The sequence below is a fragment of the Nicrophorus vespilloides genome, unplaced genomic scaffold, assembly GCF_001412225.1.
Source record: "Nicrophorus vespilloides isolate i.1.1-1 unplaced genomic scaffold, Nicve_v1.0, whole genome shotgun sequence".
Lineage (NCBI taxonomy): Eukaryota > Metazoa > Arthropoda > Insecta > Coleoptera > Silphidae > Nicrophorus > Nicrophorus vespilloides.
The window spans coordinates 13703-34358 of NW_017097550.1; the positions used below are offsets into that span (position 1 = coordinate 13703).

The 20656-nt window shown below is 39.0% G+C and overlaps 8 protein-coding genes and 3 non-coding genes across 13 annotated transcripts; 6 read left to right on the forward strand and 5 right to left on the reverse strand.

Annotated features, from left to right (window-relative positions):
• Positions 1-442: 442 nt before the first annotated feature.
• Positions 443-2577, reverse strand: LOC108560391 (glycylpeptide N-tetradecanoyltransferase). Its single transcript, XM_017917918.1, has 3 exons — positions 2425-2577; positions 1941-2254; positions 443-1888 (listed from the first exon to the last, which is right to left on the reverse strand). Exons 1-3 carry the CDS (start codon positions 2496-2498, stop codon positions 780-782), a joined length of 1497 nt encoding a protein of 498 aa, XP_017773407.1. The 5' UTR covers positions 2499-2577; the 3' UTR covers positions 443-779.
• A 418-nt stretch (positions 2578-2995) lies between these two features.
• LOC108560395 (kxDL motif-containing protein CG10681) lies at positions 2996-3557 on the forward strand. The gene is made up of 2 exons (XM_017917924.1): positions 2996-3197; positions 3254-3557. The coding sequence occupies exons 1-2, from the start codon at positions 3052-3054 to the stop codon at positions 3537-3539; spliced, it is 432 nt and encodes a 143-aa protein (XP_017773413.1). The 5' UTR covers positions 2996-3051; the 3' UTR covers positions 3540-3557.
• Positions 3558-3582: 25 nt separating this feature from the next.
• LOC108560394 (ubiquitin-conjugating enzyme E2 T-like) lies at positions 3583-4267 on the reverse strand. Its single transcript, XM_017917923.1, has one exon. The coding sequence runs from the start codon at positions 4058-4060 to the stop codon at positions 3605-3607; it is 456 nt and encodes a 151-aa protein (XP_017773412.1). The 5' UTR covers positions 4061-4267; the 3' UTR covers positions 3583-3604.
• Positions 4268-4380: 113 nt separating this feature from the next.
• On the forward strand, positions 4381-5418 carry LOC108560393 (probable ubiquitin-conjugating enzyme E2 C). Its single transcript, XM_017917922.1, has 2 exons — positions 4381-4650; positions 4767-5418. Exons 1-2 carry the CDS (start codon positions 4550-4552, stop codon positions 5197-5199), a joined length of 534 nt encoding a protein of 177 aa, XP_017773411.1. The 5' UTR covers positions 4381-4549; the 3' UTR covers positions 5200-5418.
• A 483-nt stretch (positions 5419-5901) lies between these two features.
• Positions 5902-7275, reverse strand: LOC108560390 (syntaxin-16). Its single transcript, XM_017917916.1, has 2 exons — positions 6940-7275; positions 5902-6874 (listed from the first exon to the last, which is right to left on the reverse strand). Exons 1-2 carry the CDS (start codon positions 7024-7026, stop codon positions 6020-6022), a joined length of 942 nt encoding a protein of 313 aa, XP_017773405.1. The 5' UTR covers positions 7027-7275; the 3' UTR covers positions 5902-6019.
• Positions 7276-7547: 272 nt separating this feature from the next.
• Positions 7548-9921, forward strand: LOC108560389 (XK-related protein 7). The gene is made up of 4 exons (XM_017917915.1): positions 7548-7974; positions 8475-8806; positions 8892-9047; positions 9110-9921. The coding sequence occupies exons 1-4, from the start codon at positions 7718-7720 to the stop codon at positions 9562-9564; spliced, it is 1200 nt and encodes a 399-aa protein (XP_017773404.1). The 5' UTR covers positions 7548-7717; the 3' UTR covers positions 9565-9921.
• A 488-nt stretch (positions 9922-10409) lies between these two features.
• Positions 10410-11731, reverse strand: LOC108560388 (actin-related protein 2/3 complex subunit 4). Its single transcript, XM_017917914.1, has 3 exons — positions 11399-11731; positions 11184-11324; positions 10410-10907 (listed from the first exon to the last, which is right to left on the reverse strand). The coding sequence occupies exons 1-3, from the start codon at positions 11586-11588 to the stop codon at positions 10732-10734; spliced, it is 507 nt and encodes a 168-aa protein (XP_017773403.1). The 5' UTR covers positions 11589-11731; the 3' UTR covers positions 10410-10731.
• A 457-nt stretch (positions 11732-12188) lies between these two features.
• LOC108560392 (protein FAM57A) lies at positions 12189-15772 on the forward strand. Of its 3 annotated transcripts, XM_017917920.1 has the most exons (7): positions 12189-12515; positions 12573-12673; positions 14175-14434; positions 14491-14769; positions 14826-14898; positions 14956-15186; positions 15244-15772. In XM_017917920.1, exons 2-7 carry the CDS (start codon positions 12629-12631, stop codon positions 15418-15420), a joined length of 1065 nt encoding a protein of 354 aa, XP_017773409.1. In that variant the 5' UTR covers positions 12189-12515; positions 12573-12628; the 3' UTR covers positions 15421-15772. The 3 variants fall into 3 exon arrangements, with proteins under 3 accessions (XP_017773409.1, XP_017773408.1, XP_017773410.1); XM_017917919.1 differs by having other exon boundaries at positions 12189-12673; XM_017917921.1 differs by lacking the exons at positions 12189-12515; positions 12573-12673 and adding an exon at positions 12896-13263.
• Trnal-uaa lies at positions 12956-13039 on the reverse strand. The gene has a single exon. It is a non-coding gene; the product is annotated as a tRNA-Leu (tRNA).
• A 2790-nt stretch (positions 15773-18562) lies between the features above and the next one.
• Trnar-ucg lies at positions 18563-18635 on the forward strand. Its single transcript has one exon. It is a non-coding gene; the product is annotated as a tRNA-Arg (tRNA).
• A 417-nt stretch (positions 18636-19052) lies between these two features.
• Positions 19053-19125, forward strand: Trnar-ucg. Its single transcript has one exon. It is a non-coding gene; the product is annotated as a tRNA-Arg (tRNA).
• Positions 19126-20656: the final 1531 nt, after the last annotated feature.

Below are 20656 nucleotides of genomic sequence, written 5' to 3' on the forward strand. Positions count from 1 at the left end.
TTTTTTTTTGAAATTTCTGTATCTTTATACTCGATATAAAGAAAAAAGAAAAGTAGTTTGTCTTCTCTTCTCTACCGCTTCTGTAGAAACTAAAAAAAGAAATGAAACATTCTCTAAAACAAACAAAGTGGTAACAATAATCTTCATCATCATCATTACTTTCGATCAATCGATCATGCATACAAATCAACGAAAACTCGTTCCTAATCATTATCATTTTACATATATATATATCATGTTCGTTTAATATACTTAACAAACTAAATCAATCGCAAAAAAGAAAAGAAAAAACCGAAGTGAAGTGTGTGTGTGGGTGTGTGAAGATATCATTATTATTTATAAATCCATTACTTTTTTGGCGTCATTACTACACGCTAATTCATCATCTTTCGTTCTTCATATTAAAACACTATGTCCTTTGGTCCGTTTACTTTCTTCTTCATTTTTTTTTTAATGCAACAAACAAACGTTATTCTTGATTATACTTTTATAATGTAGGTGAGAATCAATCACGTTTATATTATTATTACACGGCTACAACAAAAAAAAAACAAAAATCAAAGAAGGAAACTAAAGCAAAAACAAAAACCTTCAAGAATTGGTGTTTCCTTATTTATTCCTATGCATATTATTTATTATTATAGTATTATTATGTTTATGTTCTTCTCTCAGCTGCGTCTCCTCAAGTATTATAATTTACTTTTTGTTGCTGTTGTTTGTATGTCTCTATTTGTGTTGCTTGGTTCGGTCTATGTATTGTGTGTGAGTGTTGTGTGTAACTATTGCAGAACGAGTCCGATCCTGTTGGGCGCCATCGATGGGCAACGCCAGTTGTACAAGTAGTACTGCAGATTGCCGTCGCCGATGCCGAACTTGAGGGGATCCAAGAACTGATCGTTGTCCATAAGATCTAACGCGTTGAAGACGTCGAAGCGGAGGTCCTTCGCGGAGATGAGCGCGTCGGTCATGAGCGGTTGCCACGGTGTCTTCGTCGAAACGTTGTAGAAGGAGTACGCGGCCTTCAGGGCCTTGTGCACCGGATGATGCATGACGGTGGAGGGCAGAGCGTAGTACGAGACGAAGTCTGTGATGTCCCCATCGTTCTCCACGACGAAGCTGTCCACGATGTTGGTGCGCGGCATGAACCAATGCTGGAACTCCTCCACGGAGAACTTCGGCGCCAGATCGAACTTCTTCAGGTACTGGCTGAGGAGTTTGTGCGCCTTCGGCACGTCGGCGCCGGTCATCTTCCTGAACCCGGGAGTCCTCGGCTTGTCCGGCAACTTGTACAGCTTCAGCGTACGTTGCATCGTCATGTTCTTGGATAGATGAGAGAAATTCACCTCGATCAGCTTCTTCGGATTGAGAGAACGATGCCAATATCTGCACGTGCCCACCGGTTTCGGGAGGACGACGCCCGCAGTGTAGACGGCCTGGAAGCATCCAGTCAGATGGACCCTCCGCGTGATCTCGCGAATCAGCACCGGCGCCACTCGCTTCGACCGCAACTTCTTGTGCACGCACAGGAAATTGATCTCGACCATCTTCTGCGTCTTATTGTAAACGTTGAGCGTGGCAGGGATGGCGGAAATGAACCCGACCAGTCGACCGGATTTCACCACGCGCACCCCGCAGTGCCACTCCTTCTTCCAACCTGGGGGCTGCAGGGCCCACTTCAGGAACTCCGGCTGATAATCGAACCGAAACATGCAATCGTCATCCTCCACGTAATTCTCGTTCAGCAGAGTGTACAGCTCCTTCAGCACCAACGGATCGTCCAATTTCAGCGTGTCCCATTGGAATCCCGCTGGCAGACTGTACGGTTCCGCCCTGATCTCCGACACCGGTTTATCCGCCTCGATGGGCTCGTTCGCGCTTATCCGCTCGCCTGCAAATCATACAATCAATAACGAAATCGCGAGATCAATCTGAGAACTTACCCATTTTCGGCACCGGCTGCGTATTCCAGAACTGATAAGACTTGCACAGAGCCTCCTCTGTTGTCTTCGCAGGCCTCTGCTCCAGCGAGAACATCTCCATGGCAGCCCTGATATCCTTGATCGAGAAGTTCGCAAGAGAATTCATCTGTTCACCATTGTTCTCCTCACCACCGGCCACCTTCGTCGTAGTCTCCTCATCCTTCTTGAGACCAGTCTCATTGTTCGGGATTTCCTTCAAGGATAACTCGTTGACTGCATTCGCATCCTCCTGGTTGTTCTTATCGCCTCCAGCGTTCTTGTTCTTCTTCTTGCCTCTACGATAGGAAAACAACATCAAATTGGCTTTAGCATAACAAAATAGGAAGTAGGGTTATTATTGATTGGTTTTGGGTGACTAGACAAAACGCTGCAGCGGAGAGAACCGGCACCGATTTCGCACATCCCAAATACTATTCTCTGCACGATGCGAACGTCGTAAACTCACTTTTTATTGGATTTGTTCACCAAATTGCCATCGGCATGGCTATTTTCTTGCGGCAAAGCCTTCTGATCGGACATCGCTGTTTTGCGTCAAAATGGGTTGTCTCATAAGTTAGTTAATTTATATCGCACCAACACTCCAAGTCTACCAACGTAACAATACCACTCGCACACAAATAAATAAACTAATCTCTCTTTTATAAGCGCATTAAACTTATCCATTCCATTCATTCCCCAATCTTTCCACTATATCCAGTCTTAATCCACGCATAATCTAATCATTTGCGGATTAACGCTTCATTTAAAACAATTCTATCTATAAAACATTCATCGATTTCACCATACAAATCGATTAAAACAAATCATTTATCAGATAACTTAAAGTAACAACTACAATTATTATTTATTGTATTAGTAATAAATTCCTATTTAGTTAAATCAATTTATTTAACTATCAAAGAACATAATTTACGTTTTCATTAAATAATTAGTGATTATAAACTATAATGTAATGTTCCAATTAAATTTTAAATGGGAATACCCGAGAGTTAGGCCACCCAATAATCATCATATGACAGTTCTTCCAGGTAAACATAACCATAAACATAATCAGTGATAAACAAATGCAGTGATGGACGATAGGAAAGGGACGCCGGAAAGCGATTACAGCATCGAGTGCTTTCAGAATTACACCGCTCCAGAGGTTTTCATTCAGGGTTTGGCCGGCATCGTCGATCAGCAGGACGTGGAATCAATGATAAGAGCGCAAAAGCAAATGTAAGAAAGATCAAATCACACCAAAAAAAAACCATTATAATTGTTTTCTTCGTTAGGTTGCAGCGCTTCGAGAAAACAAACGAGATGTTGACGAACTGCAACGCGCTAAGTGCACTTAGATTGAAAACAGTCGGACCGGAATTCAAGAAACACACCCAAATGCTGCTCGACATGAAGAAGGATCTGGATTACATCTTCAAGAAGATCCGACTGATCAAGGGAAAGTTATCGAATCAGCATCCACAGGCTTTCGCTGAAGCGGTTCGAAGTAGTTTGGCTGAGGAGTGCGAGGAGGATGGGAGCTTCGATAGCCAGAAGGAGATTGAGAGCAACGACAATTAATTGAGAAAAGCTTATTTATTTATTATTTAAGTTAATTATGTGATATTATTATTTAAAGTTTTTTTTTAACAATAGAGTTTGCAGTGTTCCTTAGCTTTCTTCTCGAATTCTTTGGGGTCGTTTATGAATTCCGCGGCAATATCTGCCATCAGCGGATCGTTCGGATTGGGGTTTTCCAATAACATTCTCGTTGCTATTAAGAGATTTTCGATGCCGATCGTCGGTTTCCAGCCTCCTTTCGGTGGCATTTTGATCAGATCCAAGCATATCCTTCCGTTATCATCGATGTTCGGGTGATAGACCTTGGTTAAGAATTTGATTGATGGTGGTGTGAAAGGGTAATTGTCCGGTATGAGGATTTCCAAGTTGAAGAGGGAATTCGCGTACGGAGAATCCGGAGGTCCCAAGATCTGCGCTTCCAGCAGATTCAGCTTGTTCTCTTTGGCGGAAACGGAAATGCCGGGCGGTGGGGCTTCTTCCAGTCTCTTCAATTCGCGTGCCATTCTTGTGTTGCGCTGCATTTCGGTTATTTCTGCAAGAACAACTAAAAGTAATTTATGTACGGAGTGTTGCCGCGTTTTTTATAAGTTTACTTTTAATGTTGGTATAATGTTGATTGCTTTGAAATTTAATCTCAGGTGGTGCTGTTTCGCTTATCGATTTGCGCTGTTAATCAACGTTTTAATAACCGCAACCGTCATGTTGAATTGCAATTTCGCAAATAGTTATGAAATGAGTGATTACGTGGCGGTGAAATTGAAGTGTCGGGTGAAGGGAGCGCGAAAATTGTTAATTTCGAATGAGCGGTGACATCTCGCGTTGGTGAGTCGCGGTACGGTCGGTGGCTTCCATTGGTCGGTTTTTTTGTTTGAAATTGGCGCTGTCACAGGAGGAATAACGAATTTCTGCCCCATTCAGCGCCGATAAGTCGATACGGATCGTTCATCCCCTCGAGTGTTTTTGTTTTGTTACCACATCGAAAAAAAGAGGAGAAATAGTTTTTTAACCAAATGGCGCAAAACGTGAACCCGTACTTCGAGGCCCAATCCGCGGCCAAACACAACGATGAGAAGCAAAAGTTCTCTTCAGACAGTCACGCAGTGACCAAAAGGTGAGAGCACCAAAAATCCTCCTCCAATATGAAGCTGAAGAAGAAGAAAAGAAAAAAAAACACAATCGAATCTGTTGGTAACATAACCTAACTTTTGTTGTTTTTTTGTTTTTTAGACTGCACAAGGAGCTGATGACTCTGATGATGTCTCCGGACAAGAGCATATCAGCATTCCCTGATGGTGAGAATCTGTTCAAATGGATTGGAACCATATCCGGACCGAAGGATACTGTGTACGATGGGCAAAAGTATAAGTTGAGTCTTCAATTCCCGAATTCGTATCCGTACTCGGCGCCGAGCGTCAAGTTCGTGACTCCGTGCTTCCATCCGAACGTGGACACGAACGGCAACATCTGCTTGGACATATTGAAAGACAAATGGTCGGCGTTGTACGATGTCAGAACGATCCTGCTCTCCATACAGGCGCTGCTCGGCGAACCGAACATCGACAGCCCCTTGAACGTTCTGGCAGCAGAGCTGTGGCAGTCGCAGGACGAATACAAGAAACAGGTCACCGAGACGTACAAAGATAAATGTGCAGGCATCTAAGTTATGTATATATATATATATACACACTTTTCGTTTCCTTTATCTTCATACCTTAATTTCTCTTCTTTTTTTTTCACATATATATATATATACAAACAAAATTGTGTCTAACTTATAATTTATTTAATTAATTCAAAGTGAGAGAGCGAGTGTGAATGGAGAGAGAGCGAGAGAGAACTTAAAGTTCTCGGCATCAGTATAGAACAATTTTTGTAATTATATTTTTTTATATTAATTAATTATATAGTTTATATTTTTTCTTTGCAATTTCCATTTTTTATTGAACGGGAGTACTTGTTTATATATATATATCCGATAGTTATTTGTTTTTTTTTTCTTTTACATTTGATTACAAGTAAACCCCATTGTTTCTATATTATCTTTTTTTGTTTTTTCAAAGCAACTGCATTTTAAAATTTGGTGGTTTAGCTTTAGTCGACTGATTTACTTATTTTTATTTTTTTTTATATATTAATTAATTATAATTGGAACATATTGTTAAGAGTGTCGATATAAATAGATTTTAGATTGGAGATGGGATGAGATGCCATTTCAGTTTATGAAAGGAGAAACATAATAATATATATATATAAGGATTCTTGTTTTCTTTTCTCATTTCGTTTTTTTTTTTGATATGAGACATTTAATAAATTAAGCTTAAGTCTAATAAAATTACATAAGTATATAGAATGTTTTTTTTTTGTTTGTTTGTTTTGTTGTCGTCGTCTTGGGAATGGAATAAATTACTATTATATAATGTATATACAGGGTTGTGGTTGGTGGAGAGTTTGACTAGGGGGGCGGAGCTCGTTTACGTCATTCAAGTTTTGACGATTATCAGCGTGAAGAAGAGCAGGATCGTCGTGACAGCTAACACGAGTATAGCGCACATCTTCCTGTTCTTCCTCTGGTACGCGTCGGCTTTTTGCAGCTGCTTGAAACCCTCGAAGACTTTCGTTTGAGTCTGCTCGATGTTGTAATCTATCCTGTCGAGGACGGTGCCCTGATCCGCCACCATCTGGCTCAGATCCTTGAAGATCGCGTTCAAATCCACTATGGATTTGACGATCGCGGTGACCTCCTGCTCCCTCTGCTGAGCCATCTTCGTGTTCTCCTCCTCGAGGAACAGCAGCTGCTGCTGCGTGATCTGCTTCGAGCGCACGAAGTAATCGTCGATGTTGTCCTCGTTGAAGACGTCGTAATCATCCAAACTGGGATTCTCGAAGTACACCTTGGATCTCTCCTCGCGCGACTGTATCTGCCTCAGATAACCGTTCTGCGTCGCCCTGAACTGCATCGACAACTCCTGCAGCGAAGTCGCCAAACTCCTCACCACGTTCACCGTCACCCTTCGCTCCCTCATGCTTCCATCCATCGCGTGGCTCTTCACAATCTGTATCAGTCTGTGCACCCCATTGAACATGTTGCTTATGTCGGCTGTGCATTTGTCGATAAGAACCTCATCTTCGGAGCTCTCATCAAACGTGGGCCTGTGCAAGTGCCTGGAATGCAAAGTCTTCAACTCTGTTATCTTGTCTTTGAGTTTCGTGAGCGTCTCCTGCGCCTTCTCCAGCTGATCGATCCACAACGGCGGAGATAGCACCTCCTCATCTTTATTCTCGAGTCCCTGCTCCACGTCCCCCAACACGACCAGCTGCAACCGCTCGGAGAATTCCTAAAAAAACAAGAACATGAATCTTCAAACTCAAACAACAAATGGAGAAAAGTAAAGTAAATCACCTGTTCGAACTCGTGAAGATGGTAACGGCTCCGCAGAGCGTTGTTCCTCATCAGCAAGTAGACGTCAGTGAGACTCCTCGTCGCCATTGTCTTCTCTTTTAGTTAAATCCGACCATATAAACACACCAAATTGTATTTATTTATCAGCTGCCAGATGCATCTCCTCGCGCATTTGACACATGTCAAATAAGATTCTAGCTGTCAGTGAATGTCATAATTGGTGGTCCATTCAAGGGACCTTGCAAAGATCATACCCTAATTATATTAATATAAAGTAAAATTTTCAATCATTACAACTAAATATCAAAAGAAAATTATTAGTGTAGAATATAAATTGAAAATTAGTATTGAATAGAAGAGATGAAGAGAGTCATCATATGTAAGTGTGGTTGCCAGCGCATCGTATGTTATTAGTCTCAAAATGGTGTGTAACGTGTGATTTACCAGGAAACGTTACTTATTATTTTCTTTAATTTGCATATAACAATTAATTATCGGGAGATTTGCAGAAAAAAACCACGAGCGAAGAGCGAAAGTGTGCTCGTGCAAATTCGTTTCTTGGTTTTGGTTCAGCGCAAATTATAATTTTAGTTTTCCCCACTGTGAGTGAGTGAGTGTGTGTTGGTTGTGTGTGTGCATATTCATCTCTATACATCTGAGAAAGAAAATAAAGTGAAAAAAAAAAGTGGGAAAGAAGTAATGTTAGATGCGTGACATGTGCTTCGAAAAGATCTATCCAATAATCTGCAGGCTGTGATGAGCTGGATGAGCTCGAGCTATGACTGTGATCTACCAAACGAAGATGTGCGAGACAGAGGCTGTGGATCAGGTGGACAGGCTACCATCCAGAGACAGGGTCACAAAATGGGATATCGCTGGCTTCATTATCTCAATCATAAGCCACCTCGTCGATCTGATCTTCGACTGCAATTTGGCCTACAGATATTACACTGACAATCAGATTCAGTACTTCTATATCACGCTCGTCTTCATCCTTGTACCTGCCATGGTCAACACCTGCTTCAGCATAAGAATGTGAGTGGTTTGTGTGTTTTACATATAGATCATAGTTGGCATGCGAGACAATAGAAATTTCGTGTGTTTATTTATAGGCGATCGCTTTGCTTTGACATCATCGCACAGTTCCTGGTAATTAGATGACCAGTTGATCTTTGTGTGTGTGTAAATGTTGCGTCAATCGTGTGACGACCAATGGGATTGTTGTTGCAGTTTCACATTCGAACCAATGTTTCTCAAACTTTTTAATTTTACCATTCAAGTTTCTCGTGTTGCGTCAATAATTTTAAAAATTCAAACTGTATTGTACTTGCGTTCAGTTTGTAGTTTGCGTAGTTTTCCAGTGTTTTCAACAACATCTCACAAATTTTGGTGATTAGATAACCAGTCGATCTTCGAGCGTCGCGTCTATATTTCAAAAGAAACTTTACAATTTTAAAATTTATGTTGCTTCTTCCATTGTCGTTTGTTTATATTGCTTTGTTGTTGAGGTTTTTTTCTGTGGGTATTCTGTGTAGGTACGTTTTGGACCGTGAGAAGCACAGGAATCCGTCTCTGCCGAACCGTCTGACGAAGCGCGGCTTCTTCTGCATCTTCATCCTCCTTCTGCAGTTGGCGCCCGTCCTGCGTTACGTGGATGCCCTGAATTACGCGCTGAAATCGAAGAAGGCCGAGAAGGAGAGGGACGTGGAGAACCAACGGAAATACTACAAGCTGATGGTGCAGGAGGATTCGGACGTGGCGCTGCTGCGCGTGTTGGAGTGTTTCCTAGAGGCGGCCCCTCAGCAGATCCTGCAGCTCTCGATCATCTTCCACACGCACGGCCAAGGCATCACCAACACCTTGACCTGTATGTGCTTTAATTGTCTTTGTTTGTCCGCTTTCGATGTTTGCTTAACGCCTCCGTGTCGTCTGTTTGCTTTCGTCTTTTGCAGTCATGCACCAGCTGCTGTCCATAGGGAGCAGCTTCGCTAGCATGGCCTGGTCCATGGCGTCCTACCAAAGATTGCTCAGGGTGTCGTTGAACAACAAGAACAACATCACTTGGGCCGGAACAATCATGCAGTTCATGTGGCACTTCCTAGTTACAGGTAATAATAATCAGTTAATTTTGTGTACGTTCTCTCGTGTCTTCATTTACGCTTCCTGTTAGTGTCTCGCATCATGTGCATCAGCGTCGTCGCTTCCATTTACCCGGAGTACACGGTCATCGCTCTGGTCGTCCACTGGGCCTTCATGGTCATCTGGCTCCTCATCTCCACCCATCAGCTCTCCTTCTGCAACAACAACCACATCTACGAGCTCCTCTTCTACATGATCTTCGGCACCGTCTTCATCTTCACGCACGTCAGTCTGAACGACGGCCGAACCCTCTGGAAGTACGTCTTCTTCTATATGACGCTGTGCGTCGAGAACGTCGTCTGCACGATCATCTGGATGCTGAAAGCGGACGCCGTCCTCAAGAGCACCCTCTACTACGAGCCCATCCTCTACATAAACTTCATCTCCTTCTTCATCGGCATCCTCTTCATGATCGTCTACTACAAGATCTTCCATCCGAGCACCGGTTACCTAAGCAGGCTGCGACCGAACGCCGTCAACAGCTAACAAAATCGAATCGTGACGCTCGCGTCACAACAACAACAAAAAAACAAAAGAACGGAACAAAACCAAAACCTACTTAGCTCTATTATAATTTATATATATATATCCACACACACATATAAATGTGAAAAAATCGTGTGAACCTAGCTAAATTAATTATTTATTTTTAGGCGCTCTCTCTCTCGAATCTGCAAATCCCTGCAGAAGATCCTTAGCTAATCATGTATACTTATAATACTTCTTTTAGTCGAAGGTTCCTTTTGATAAACGTATTATCGAACAATGCAATTCGTAATTAGTCTCTTCCAGAACGTGTCAATTATCTTAGTAATCTGGGTAAAAGCAAAAAAAAAACACGAACAATTGATACCGGTTAATTATTTAGGCATCGAGGTTGTACTTACTTAGAGGTTAAACAAAACAAAAACGTCTTAACAAAATTCAACGACTGATTACACAAAGTGCCTCCTTTGATCAACAAAAAAACTGTATACTATATACTCGTATTTTATATTATATACACTTATTATGTAATCTACAAATCGGAACGAAAGCAATCTAGTGCAATTGTTTGTATATATTTATAAATATGTACGAATATGGAATGTGGCAGAATACATTTTTTTTTATTATTATTATTATTACTACAAAGAGTTTACTTTTTCGCATCCTTTCACCTTTTCATTTTTGTTGTTGCAATTTCACTTTGGGATTGGATAGAAATCAAATTAAAGTTTTTTCTCTGTTTCATTTAGTTTTTTTTTCAATTAATTAATGTACATCATAATATATAAAAAAAAATTAACTCCTAGATGGTACACTTAATATATAATACAATTATTGTTTGTTGTTTTAGTTTTGTTTGTTCTAAAATACGACAGATTTCATTTTAAAAAATTAATAATAATAATAATTAGTGTATTTACAGGACGACATCTCGCGACGATCATCGTCCTCCGCTCTAAAGTATTAAAGTAGCGGTAGATGTCATTTGTAGCAATCGATTTAAAAAACTTATGGAAACGCGTAAAAACTACTCAGTCACATAGGGAGAAGAACAGTTGGCAGTTCAAGATATACATATAACTGGTAAAAAGAATAAATTAATAAAGTTGGATTGATAAATTGTGTAAAATCAAAAAAAAAAAATGATAATAATGGGTGAGGGTTTCAGAAGCGCTTCAGGAATTCCTCGGAAACGATACGGGCCCTCGCGTTCACCGCCAACTTCATCTCGGAAATTTCCTTGTCGATTTCCTCCATGAAATGTATCACGAAATCGACCAGTTTGTGTTTGTACATTTGCTCCGTGTGGAAGTTGGTTATCAGAAAACTAATGTCAAAGCCTAAAATAATAATAATACAATTTTACAACATGGTAAATTGAACGTTCCGTTAATATTATTGACAAAAGCAGTCATCTGTTAACAATCCTATTGGATGCAAACTAATACCCCCACAGATTATGCAACTAAACAAGCGTCAACCCTTCAATTTTAAATGTCACCACCTGTCAACCATATTTACAATGATGTTATTGCATATCGCATTAACGCTAGATAGTAAATTAATAAGTAACAGTGTCATCTGTTGAGCGTATTTTTCCTGTTGATATTGCATACCTTCGATGGGTTTCCTGCGAAGCACAAAGAAGTTCTCGGCGCGCATCATCATGAACCTCATGAACTTCTTGCAAAGGATCTTCTCAATTTCATCGGCCTGCTTCACCGCAATACTGATGCGCACAGAGTTGATGGAGCTCTCTGCAAAACAAAACAAAATGACAATTTGTACTGTTGTCATGGTATTGTTTGTTGTTTCGATTTGATTGTTTTACCTATGAAAACACGCTCCTTTTCGTTTCTGGAGATGATGACCGGTGTGAGGAGAAGCTCCTTGTTGGAGCGAACCTCCACCTCCGGTTTGTTGTGCCTCTCGACGACCTGCGAGGAGAAGTTGTCCAGGCACATAGCCGCGGTCAGCGTGTGCCGAACCGCCATCAGGTAGGGCTTCAATGTTGCGCTCATCCTCGTTTCTTCGCGCTGGTAAACACACCTCTGTTGTCCTTATCAAAAAAAAAGGAACACCACACCTCGATTACTAATGCACTGGTTTTTTTTGACGTTGTCAAAATTGAACCAGTGTTTGGGGGTTAGGAAAATGCAGCGCTACCAACACAAATTCCACAATAGTTTGAATCATTCACAAATTACTAACTAAACTTCAAAAATAAAAATTACTAAAATTCTTATAGTATTGATAGTTTGACAATATTAGCACACTACCAACAGCAAGCAGAAATATTTTGGTATTACCCACAAATATAAATAATACTTTTACTAATTAGGTGCAAGTTGAGTTGCATACTTGTACTTTTTAACATCAAAATCTTATTGAATTCGCTTCTAAATTACATTTTGTTTAAAATATTAGAATTCTTAACAGTTTAATAATAAATAAATAAAGATATATGAAACTTTTCAAACTTGAATTTATCAATTAATTTGTCGGTGAGATTCTGGACTATAGGGGCTGTTGTTGCCAACAGTTCAATATTAAATATTTAGTAGTAAATGGTGTATTTTTTGTTGTTATCGCACTGATTTTGGTTACCGGTTAATGGGCGGTGTCCTGTGTGTGTGTGTTACGTGTTTGTTGGTGGAGGGGTGGGTGTGTGAGAGCTGTCATCTGTCACTAGTGGGTGATCTTATGGATCGCGGGCGGCTGTCAAAACAAACATTTTGAATTGAACATAACCTGAATCGCATCGAAAATGGTATCTGTCGCGAGAGCAGCGCTGGGAATTGATCGTCGTTAGAATGGTCTGAGGAGAAGGAAAAAAGAAGTGAAGTGAAGTGTCGAAAGTTCGGAAAGTGCGGAGCGAGTGAAAATTCCAGTTCGGAGATACCAGGGAAGAACGTAAAAAAGTTTTTTTGGAGAGGACGAAGCAACAAGCGGAGAACTAGATCCTCCAGAACTACAATCATCATCATCATCAGCTTCTTCTTCAATCCGTCGTAATCTTCTCGTAGGTTTTGTGAGGAAAAAAATAAAGGGACGAGTCAAGATGAAACCGAAGGTGCTGTTCCCTCAGCAGCTCGCCAAGAAAGAGGTACAGATTAGAGATGAAATATTATCCCTTGAATTCATCCATCCATCCATCCATATCCCCACCTTCTGGATGGTCCAGAAACAATCACGTAACGCGTTATGACAGAAGCGCCGCCCACCCGAAACGCGCCAATTAGAAACGAATTAATCGTCGTGTGGAATATTTTGTTTTTTTTTTTTCGCAAATAGCGATTGCCTCATTCGTCTTTTTTTTTCTCTTTTGTAACAAACCGATTGTTTCAATTGCTCGTTGATAGTAAAAGGGATAAAATAAAAGGGTCTGTGTCAGGTGTGGGGTTCGAACCCACGCTCCCTTTCGAGAACCAGAGCTTAAATCTGGCGCCTTAGACCGCTCGGCCAACCTGACTTGTCTGCACTCAATTCTTATCTAATTTAAATATTAATTAGGCCTCGTTACGAAGAGCGTTTTAACATATTCTTTATTTTATTTTTTTTAATATTATTATCGCTTCAATTGTACCGGTAAAATCACACCTGTACACGTACGCGCTTCATTTTCGGGTGTGTAATTTTGGTGTTGTTCGAGCGTGTACAATCGTCTCCCAGGTTTTTCGATAAATCATGGTAAATGTGAGTATTTATTGTTTGTCGTGCGCAAATGGAGAGATGCAATAAGAACTTTAGACCGCAATCGACTGGAAAAAATTAAATAATTTCACTTCGTCCCCTCCGATTATCCAATGAGGCTGCATAACAACGGACGCGATGAGGTCACATATCTACGACAACGGCAAAGTGCACATCGCCGGACAACAAGTGATCGCGATTCATTTGTTTTCGTCGCCTAGAAACGATAAGAATAACAGAAGTTTTCTGCGAAACGTCAATGGGTTTTTTTTAAATTGGTCATGGGATCTTCGCTTGGCCTTCAATTTACTAATTCTAATGTATCTCATATCTCACAGTTATATCAAGCGTTTTGATGAATTGATCAGAAGTAATGATTTCAATGATGATTTAACAGTATTTTTAGTTTTTTTTTATAATGTAAATGTTTGTAGTTTTTCTTTAATTAGTCATGAGACTGACACGACTTGCTTAGCCTTCAAATTATTCATTACAAATATGATCATTTTTGCTTTATATGAATCGAATTAAAAACATCAACAATTTATGAACTTTCTCAGCCTTTATATTTTTTGAGAACTATTTGAATTTTTAGTATAATTTCGAATATACTTATCAGAAATGTGTGATTACACTTTTGAGTAAATATTATTCTCCTTTATACTCAATCAATGTTATGTTTTTCAGTTTTCTTTTCCAATCAGTTGTTTGTAAATCAAAATTGCATTTCTTCTCTTCCATTGATTTTCACTGGGTGGGGAATAACCTTGATCTTAAACGCATCATTACGCAATTCTGATGGCAACTTTTATTACTTATAAGATGTGTTTCCGTAATTCCGCCAGATGGCGTATTTTCTTCAATATCTATTTCTATTATGTAATTGTTTTTTTTTTGTTTGGCTTTTGTTGCAGGCCAAAAGATTCTACACGATCTACCTGAACGCTCTAGTGGTGGGCGTGACCATAGGCGCCGCCTTCTACAGCGTGTCCGACATGGAGGCGGAGGATAACGTCGGTCTGAGCAAGGGGTTCAGCCTGTTCGCGATGGGCGGTCTCTTCTTCACGTCCCTGTACAATTTCTGCGTGCACATGACGCAGAAGACCGTCTGCGGTCAGAGATTCATCAAACGCTACAAGTTGAGCACGTCGGACGTGCTGGACATCAGCAACAAGTATGCGATCGTTTGATCTTAATCACTAGTAGTGTTGCTAAAGCGTGATTTTTCAGGATAGTTTCGTCGGTGCAGGCGTTGCTCTCCTGCCTCACCGGGCTCACGATCTGCTCGTACTCGTGCAACAGGAACATCCTGAGGACGTCCCACTTCATATCGCACGCCTACTCCTGGTTCGGGGCCTCCTACTTCTTCTACGACATCTGGTCCATGTACAAGGTGCACGTGACCACGCCCCCCGGTCAGATAAACACGCCCTCCGCCCAGATGAACACGCCCGTTCCGCCCCCAAATTCCGAGTGCGCACCAATCAGTGGACTCACCAAATTCTTCAGGTAATTAAAACAAATATGACCAAACATATATTTAATTTTAAAAAAAAAATCCACAGGTACATTAGATTGAATCCTATCATAGTCGGACATCACCTGTTCATTGGAATATTCGGATTCCTGGTGATCATAGTAAGTAAACTAATCTACTCATGTGAATATAAAAATTAAATTGTGTTTTTTTTGTAGTATTTCCGCGGAAATTTGGGTGATTGCGTCTTCGGCTTCGTCTTCCTCATGGAGGCGAGCACTCCGTTCGTCTCGTTGCGCAGCGTCCTCTCGCGATTCAGCATGAAATCAACAAAATTCTACATCTACAACGGCTTCACCATGCTCATCGTCTTCTTCCTGTGTCGCGTCATCATGTTCCCCTACGTCATGTACATGTACGCTAAAAGCGTCAATATGGACTACATTTCGGTGAGAGCAATCGAAAACATAATTCTCATTTCAACTAAAAATCTGTTAACGTTTCAGGCGATGATGTCGTTGCCTACCGGATGCAAGGTGAGCATCTCTATACTGATGCTGCCGCAGCTCTACTGGTTCTACCTGATGATCAAAGGAGCCACGAAGATCCTGAAAGAGCCGAAAACAAATGGCGTAGCCGTAGTCGGCAAGAAGAAGAAGGCGGCGGCGACGGTCGAGTCGTAGTGAAATCGAAACCAAAATGCAAAGAAAGCGCGCTTCTCATCGTTCGTTTCAACTAACCTTCTTTTGTTTATTGATTAACCAAAGTTATTTTTTTTTGTTTTTTCGCTTTAACTTCAACAAAAATCGTCGCCAAGGGAACCGCTTTTCGTTTTCTTAGAAACCTAACAATCATATTATTATTATTTTCTTTAAATTACTGTTTGTGTTCATGTTGGATAGAAGTGGAGAAGATGATGAAAAGAAAAATGAGAGATAGATGAGACATAGAGAAAGAGATGTTTGAAACTAGTGTCTTCCTTTTTCTAGAATTACGCTTTTCGTTTAGGACCAAAAACGCTTTTACTTATATATAAAAAAAAAAAAAGGAAAAACAAAAAACAGAGGAGAAAATTTGATCAGTATTTGTTATTGTTGTTTCTTTCTTTTTATCGTTTGTTCGATATATCCATTATATATATTTGATAGATTTATATAAATTATTTAATTGATATACATACAAACACACACACACACGGATTTTTTTGCGTACTAGTATTATTTATTCAATTATTATGAGCGAGGAAAGAATAAAGCACAAAAGGAAAATCTACATAAAAAAAAAAAAAAAAAACAAAACATCATTATTAATTAACGTTTTTCTTCCGTTTTTATTCACTGTTTTCGAGCAGTTGTTGCGTAGCAACTGCAAACAGAGAGTGAAAAAAAATGAACGCAACATTCCTCCGCGGAGAGGAGGATTCTTCTGCAGCGCGCACACACATTCAACCGGTATTTAATTTTTATTTTCTTCCACCATTTTACATTCGCATTTTTATTTTATTTTTTTGTTATTATTATTATTTTTTGTTAATAAAAAAAATTAAATGATTATTTAAATGTAGCGTTTTCCTTTTTTGTTTAAATTTTGTTGTTGTTCTTGTTTCTACTTTGTTATGTCGTGTGTTACCATTGGAAACGGATGAATTGCACTCTCTCGGTGGATACGCGTCGTTTCGATTGTTTTACTTTGTCAAGTCCGAGTATCCACTTGCGTTTGCACAAGTTACTTGGCAAGCGTTGCGTAAGAGCAGCACGATGTATTTGTTTCCTAAATGTGAAATCTCGATGATGCTGTTACTTGGCAACGGCTTTGAGTTTATGTATTTATTAATTCCTAAATGTGAAATCTCGATGTTGTTATGCGCCATACCTCGTCAAGTATTGCAAAATTACTTGGCGAATGTTGCGTAACGGGCTGGTTGATGTATTTGTATTTATTTACTAAATGTGAAATTCTCGATGTTGTTGCTGCGCCCATGATTGATATCCGCCTTTTAGTCGTCGTCGTCGTCGCGGTGTATAATCCATTTAGTTTCGATTCCAGTGAACGCACTTGATAAACTCGATGTATGCACATTTAGCTCGTAAATGAAAGAAAATGAAAAAAAAAAAACAAAGTAAATTTGAGGGGAAAAGGAAATAAAGGAAAGGCGCGAAGGAATGGCGAGGATTCCACAGGGTACGCGACCAGAGCTCAAAGTAACTTAGCAACATCGGAAACAACAGAGTTCGTTGTTCCAGGTGTGTCTAGATGTGCCAGAAGATTCGTTTCTCGTTTTAGACTAGGAGATGATAATATATAGTAGTTTAGACAAATAAACCAAAAAAAAATAAATAAATGTAATTAATGTGTGAACGGATATAACGATGATAAATGTATTTATTTTGTTACTTCGTTTTTACTACTACTTGTATGATGATGATGCTGATGATGATGATAATGATGATACGATGTGACTTTTTTAGATGGATATATTTCTGATGATGTGTTACGAGTATTTGTAATAACAAAATAAATGTTTACATTCTATGCTCTACATGTGAATTCCGATGCGTTTCATTTCCTCTCTCTCTCCCAATTCCATCTCTCTTTTCCCTTTTGATTCACTCTTGTTTTCTATCCTGCTCATCACAGTTTCGACTTTATTTGTAATCTAGTGACAGTCGGAAGAGTTTGTTTCTCTGATCACGTGATCAATTCATCATTATACAGAGGCGTCGCGACGCTTGATTACTTACTGTTCGGCCGATTGCTATTTGATACATCTGTGACCCCGGCCTCGCGAAGATAACCCGTTTTTACGCTCTTTATTCGTATTTTTTCGTCGCTTTTTCTCTTTCATCTTGGTTCCGCCAGATTCTAAAAATATCGTCGTTTTAATTTTGAATCGAAGGTGATTTTTTTCCACGGAAATAATTCGCGTTTCGCACAGAAATAGACGCGAAATTATCTATTTACAGCAATTCCTTATCGTCCCGTGTAGACGTAATGGTAAGTCATATAATTAGCATTTGTTTTGCTTTGTATTTCGAAATCAATTATCAACTTTAAACAATTTTACTTAATTAATTTCTTTGATTTCGATTTTTTTTTAAATTTTGTTTTGTTATAAAAAAAAAAGAAACGGATATGTCAAGTATGAAAGTCAATATAGAAAATGATGTTTATACTTTTGTTTATATGTGAAAACCAATAAAAGTGTCAGCAGAAAATCTCAAGGGAGGCGACGACTGATTTGTGTAGTCTGTTTTATTATCGCGTTAAGATTTCAATATTTATGTTTAGTCTGTGGAAAAGGGGACAAAGCCATCCACTTGACGCCTATCCGAAATAGAAAAATGCTTCAGAATTTAGTCTTATTTTGTGTCTCTTGAAAATATAATTGGTTATTCAATGAATTTACACTTTGCTATTATGTATGATTAATAATCTAATAATGCAATTATGTTTAATTAATGTTGATGCAAATGCAATCAAAGAGTGCCTCATCGTTATTCATCTGTAATTACGCGAAGACGATCGTGCAAGGTCGTGCGTGTGCAACAGATGTCACGTAACGAATTCATCAATTGATTGATCGATTTTCGTTTCTTTGGCGGGAAAAAACAGTTTTGTTTCAATTTATGTTTAGGGGTGGATTTTCTACGTTGCTATGGAAATTGCAGCATCGGAAACAACAGACTTCGTTGTTCCAGGTGTGTCTAGATGTGCCAGAGATTCGTTTTAGACTAGGAGATGATATGAAAAACAATTTTGTTTCAATTTATGTTTAGGGGTGGTTTTTCTACGTTGCTATGGAAATTGCAGGGGGTTAAATTCAACGACCGTGTGGCCTAATGGATAAGGCGTCGGACTTCGGATCCGAAGATTGCAGGTTCGAGTCCTGTCACGGTCGAACGACAACAAACATTTTTTTTGCACTACATTCAATTCGGTAAACAATTGTTAACATTATTTAGCTAACTTTGACCTTGTTTTTTTGTTTGTTTGTTTGTATGAACCGCGGCTATTGTATAATATAGACTCAATCGGAGCGGAACGTTAAATTAAATGTTTTATATAAAAGAAAAACAATCGCATCCGTTGCTACCCTAACAATATGATAAACAAAAGAATACAGTTTGATAGAATAACATATATTACAATGATTTTTCTTTTATACGTATAACATAGTTTAATGTAATAAAACTATTATTAAAACTATTTAAATGTATTCATAATTATTTAGTTTAAAGTGGTTAAAAAATTAAATTTATTGTTTGGGGGTGGTTTTCCGAAGTTGTTATGGCGATTGTTAGGGGTAGTTTGTATAGACCGTGTGGCCTAATGGATAAGGCGTCGGACTTCGGATCCGAAGATTGCAGGTTCGAGTCCTGTCACGGTCGAACAATTCTTTTGTTCATTCTTTTCGTTGTGGATACATTTACACGATCTACAAGTAAATTAAACTTGCCAAGTAATCCATTTATCATAACTAATTCGATCTGGGGATAACCGATTCCTCGTTTTCCTATAGAAATCGTCCAAATTTCTATTACTTTCTTATCTTATTATATTTCTTTCTTTTCGTGGTCCAATAAGAATTATACAAGCCTTCATAACAGGCTGTGATTCGTCGTTGTGACGCCAAACAAGGCAATTTTTCGATAATAATTGATACATATTTGTATATTACTTGGCAAGTTACGAGTATTAAATACACCTTCACAGCAGGCTGTGATTCGTCGTTGTGACTCCAAACAAGGCAATTTTTCGTAAATAATTGATAAATATTTGTATATTACTTTACAAGTTACGAGTATTAATTACACCTTCATAGCAGGCTGTGATTCGTCGTTGTGACACCAAACAAGGCAATTTTTCGATAATAATTGATAAATATTTGTATATTACTTGACAAGTTACGAGTATTAATTACACCTTCATAGCAGGCTGTGATTCGTCGTTGTTTCTCCAAACAAGGCAATTTTTCGTTAATAATTGATAAATATTTGTATATTACTTGACAAGTTACGAGTATTAAATACACCTTCACAGCAGGCTGTGATTCGTCGTTGTGACTCTAAACAAGGCAATTTTTTGTTAATAATTGATAAATATTTGTATATTACTTTGCAAGTTACGAGTATTAAATACACAAAGTTATTCATAAGAATTAGTTTTATTATAACATTTTTCGTTCTAACTTATCTCACCTTTAAATAGTTGATAAACTTTTGAAGTTAATATTGTTGTGATTAATGCAATTATATAATGATTTCTATATCATTTACTTGGAAGTTAAAGTATGATAAAGGTTATTTTTGTATGTTTGCATATAATGATGCAATAAGTTTGATAAATGTTAAATTTGTCACTGAAAAGTTCAATTCTCAATGCAGCAGCATAATTTATTGATAGAATAGTTTCGGATGTGGTGAGCCTATCACAATGCATGTTAGGTTAGGTTACGGATCAATATTGAATAGAGGTGAAAAAAAACCCAAAAAGGTAAAACGATCGTTCGGGGGAGGATTATTTTTAATGTGCAGAGATGGAAGTCAAGTTAGAATGCAGTGGGTTAACATTTTTAAGACCTATCGATTTCGCCAGACAGACACACATTCCACCCTCTTAACATAAAAAAAAAAAGACAATAGACTTTCGCCCCCCCTATTTGCGATAAAACGAAACGCATACAAACAAGTGCGTGCATTTTTCAGTTCGGAGACGGCGCCAACTACGATTATTATTTATTCAGCTAGATAAACCACCCCAACGGCGTAATGTTACTTGTTAGCGTTCGTCAAATGGAATAGTCTGATTGTAATTGGAGCCCGTGGAAAGGGGGTAAAGGTAGCGGTGTTTCCTGGAAATCTTGAGAATAGAAAGGGAATTATGGATCAAGGTTGCCTCGGATCGGATTAAGGGGAGTCG

What these genes read in the sequence shown, in the direction of transcription:
- LOC108560391 (XM_017917918.1), bottom strand. Translation starts at nt 2,498, where the DNA reads ATGTCCGATCAGAAGGCTTTGCCGCAAGAAAATAGCCATGCCGATGGC. An exon ending in GTGAACAAATCCAATAAAAA is followed by an intron (nt 2,255 to 2,424) that starts GTGAGTTTACGA and finishes TTCCTATCGTAG; the next exon opens with AGGCAAGAAGAAGAACAAGA. An exon ending in GCAGCCGGTGCCGAAAATGG is followed by an intron (nt 1,889 to 1,940) that starts GTAAGTTCTCAG and finishes TATGATTTGCAG; the next exon opens with GCGAGCGGATAAGCGCGAAC.
- LOC108560395 (XM_017917924.1), top strand. Translation starts at nt 3,052, where the DNA reads ATGGACGATAGGAAAGGGACGCCGGAAAGCGATTACAGCATCGAGTGC. An exon ending in ATAAGAGCGCAAAAGCAAAT is followed by an intron (nt 3,198 to 3,253) that starts GTAAGAAAGATC and finishes TTTCTTCGTTAG; the next exon opens with GTTGCAGCGCTTCGAGAAAA.
- LOC108560394 (XM_017917923.1), bottom strand. Translation starts at nt 4,060, where the DNA reads ATGCAGCGCAACACAAGAATGGCACGCGAATTGAAGAGACTGGAAGAA.
- LOC108560393 (XM_017917922.1), top strand. Translation starts at nt 4,550, where the DNA reads ATGGCGCAAAACGTGAACCCGTACTTCGAGGCCCAATCCGCGGCCAAA. An exon ending in AGTCACGCAGTGACCAAAAG is followed by an intron (nt 4,651 to 4,766) that starts GTGAGAGCACCA and finishes TTTGTTTTTTAG; the next exon opens with ACTGCACAAGGAGCTGATGA.
- LOC108560390 (XM_017917916.1), bottom strand. Translation starts at nt 7,026, where the DNA reads ATGGCGACGAGGAGTCTCACTGACGTCTACTTGCTGATGAGGAACAAC. An exon ending in ATCTTCACGAGTTCGAACAG is followed by an intron (nt 6,875 to 6,939) that starts GTGATTTACTTT and finishes TTGTTTTTTTAG; the next exon opens with GAATTCTCCGAGCGGTTGCA.
- LOC108560389 (XM_017917915.1), top strand. Translation starts at nt 7,718, where the DNA reads ATGACTGTGATCTACCAAACGAAGATGTGCGAGACAGAGGCTGTGGAT. An exon ending in ACCTGCTTCAGCATAAGAAT is followed by an intron (nt 7,975 to 8,474) that starts GTGAGTGGTTTG and finishes TATTCTGTGTAG; the next exon opens with GTACGTTTTGGACCGTGAGA. An exon ending in CATCACCAACACCTTGACCT is followed by an intron (nt 8,807 to 8,891) that starts GTATGTGCTTTA and finishes CGTCTTTTGCAG; the next exon opens with TCATGCACCAGCTGCTGTCC.
- LOC108560388 (XM_017917914.1), bottom strand. Translation starts at nt 11,588, where the DNA reads ATGAGCGCAACATTGAAGCCCTACCTGATGGCGGTTCGGCACACGCTG. An exon ending in AAAGGAGCGTGTTTTCATAG is followed by an intron (nt 11,325 to 11,398) that starts GTAAAACAATCA and finishes TTTGTTTTGCAG; the next exon opens with AGAGCTCCATCAACTCTGTG. An exon ending in TCGCAGGAAACCCATCGAAG is followed by an intron (nt 10,908 to 11,183) that starts GTATGCAATATC and finishes TTATTATTTTAG; the next exon opens with GCTTTGACATTAGTTTTCTG.
- LOC108560392 (XM_017917919.1), top strand. Translation starts at nt 12,629, where the DNA reads ATGAAACCGAAGGTGCTGTTCCCTCAGCAGCTCGCCAAGAAAGAG. An exon ending in AGCAGCTCGCCAAGAAAGAG is followed by an intron (nt 12,674 to 14,174) that starts GTACAGATTAGA and finishes CTTTTGTTGCAG; the next exon opens with GCCAAAAGATTCTACACGAT. An exon ending in TCGGATTCCTGGTGATCATA is followed by an intron (nt 14,899 to 14,955) that starts GTAAGTAAACTA and finishes TTTTTTTTGTAG; the next exon opens with TATTTCCGCGGAAATTTGGG.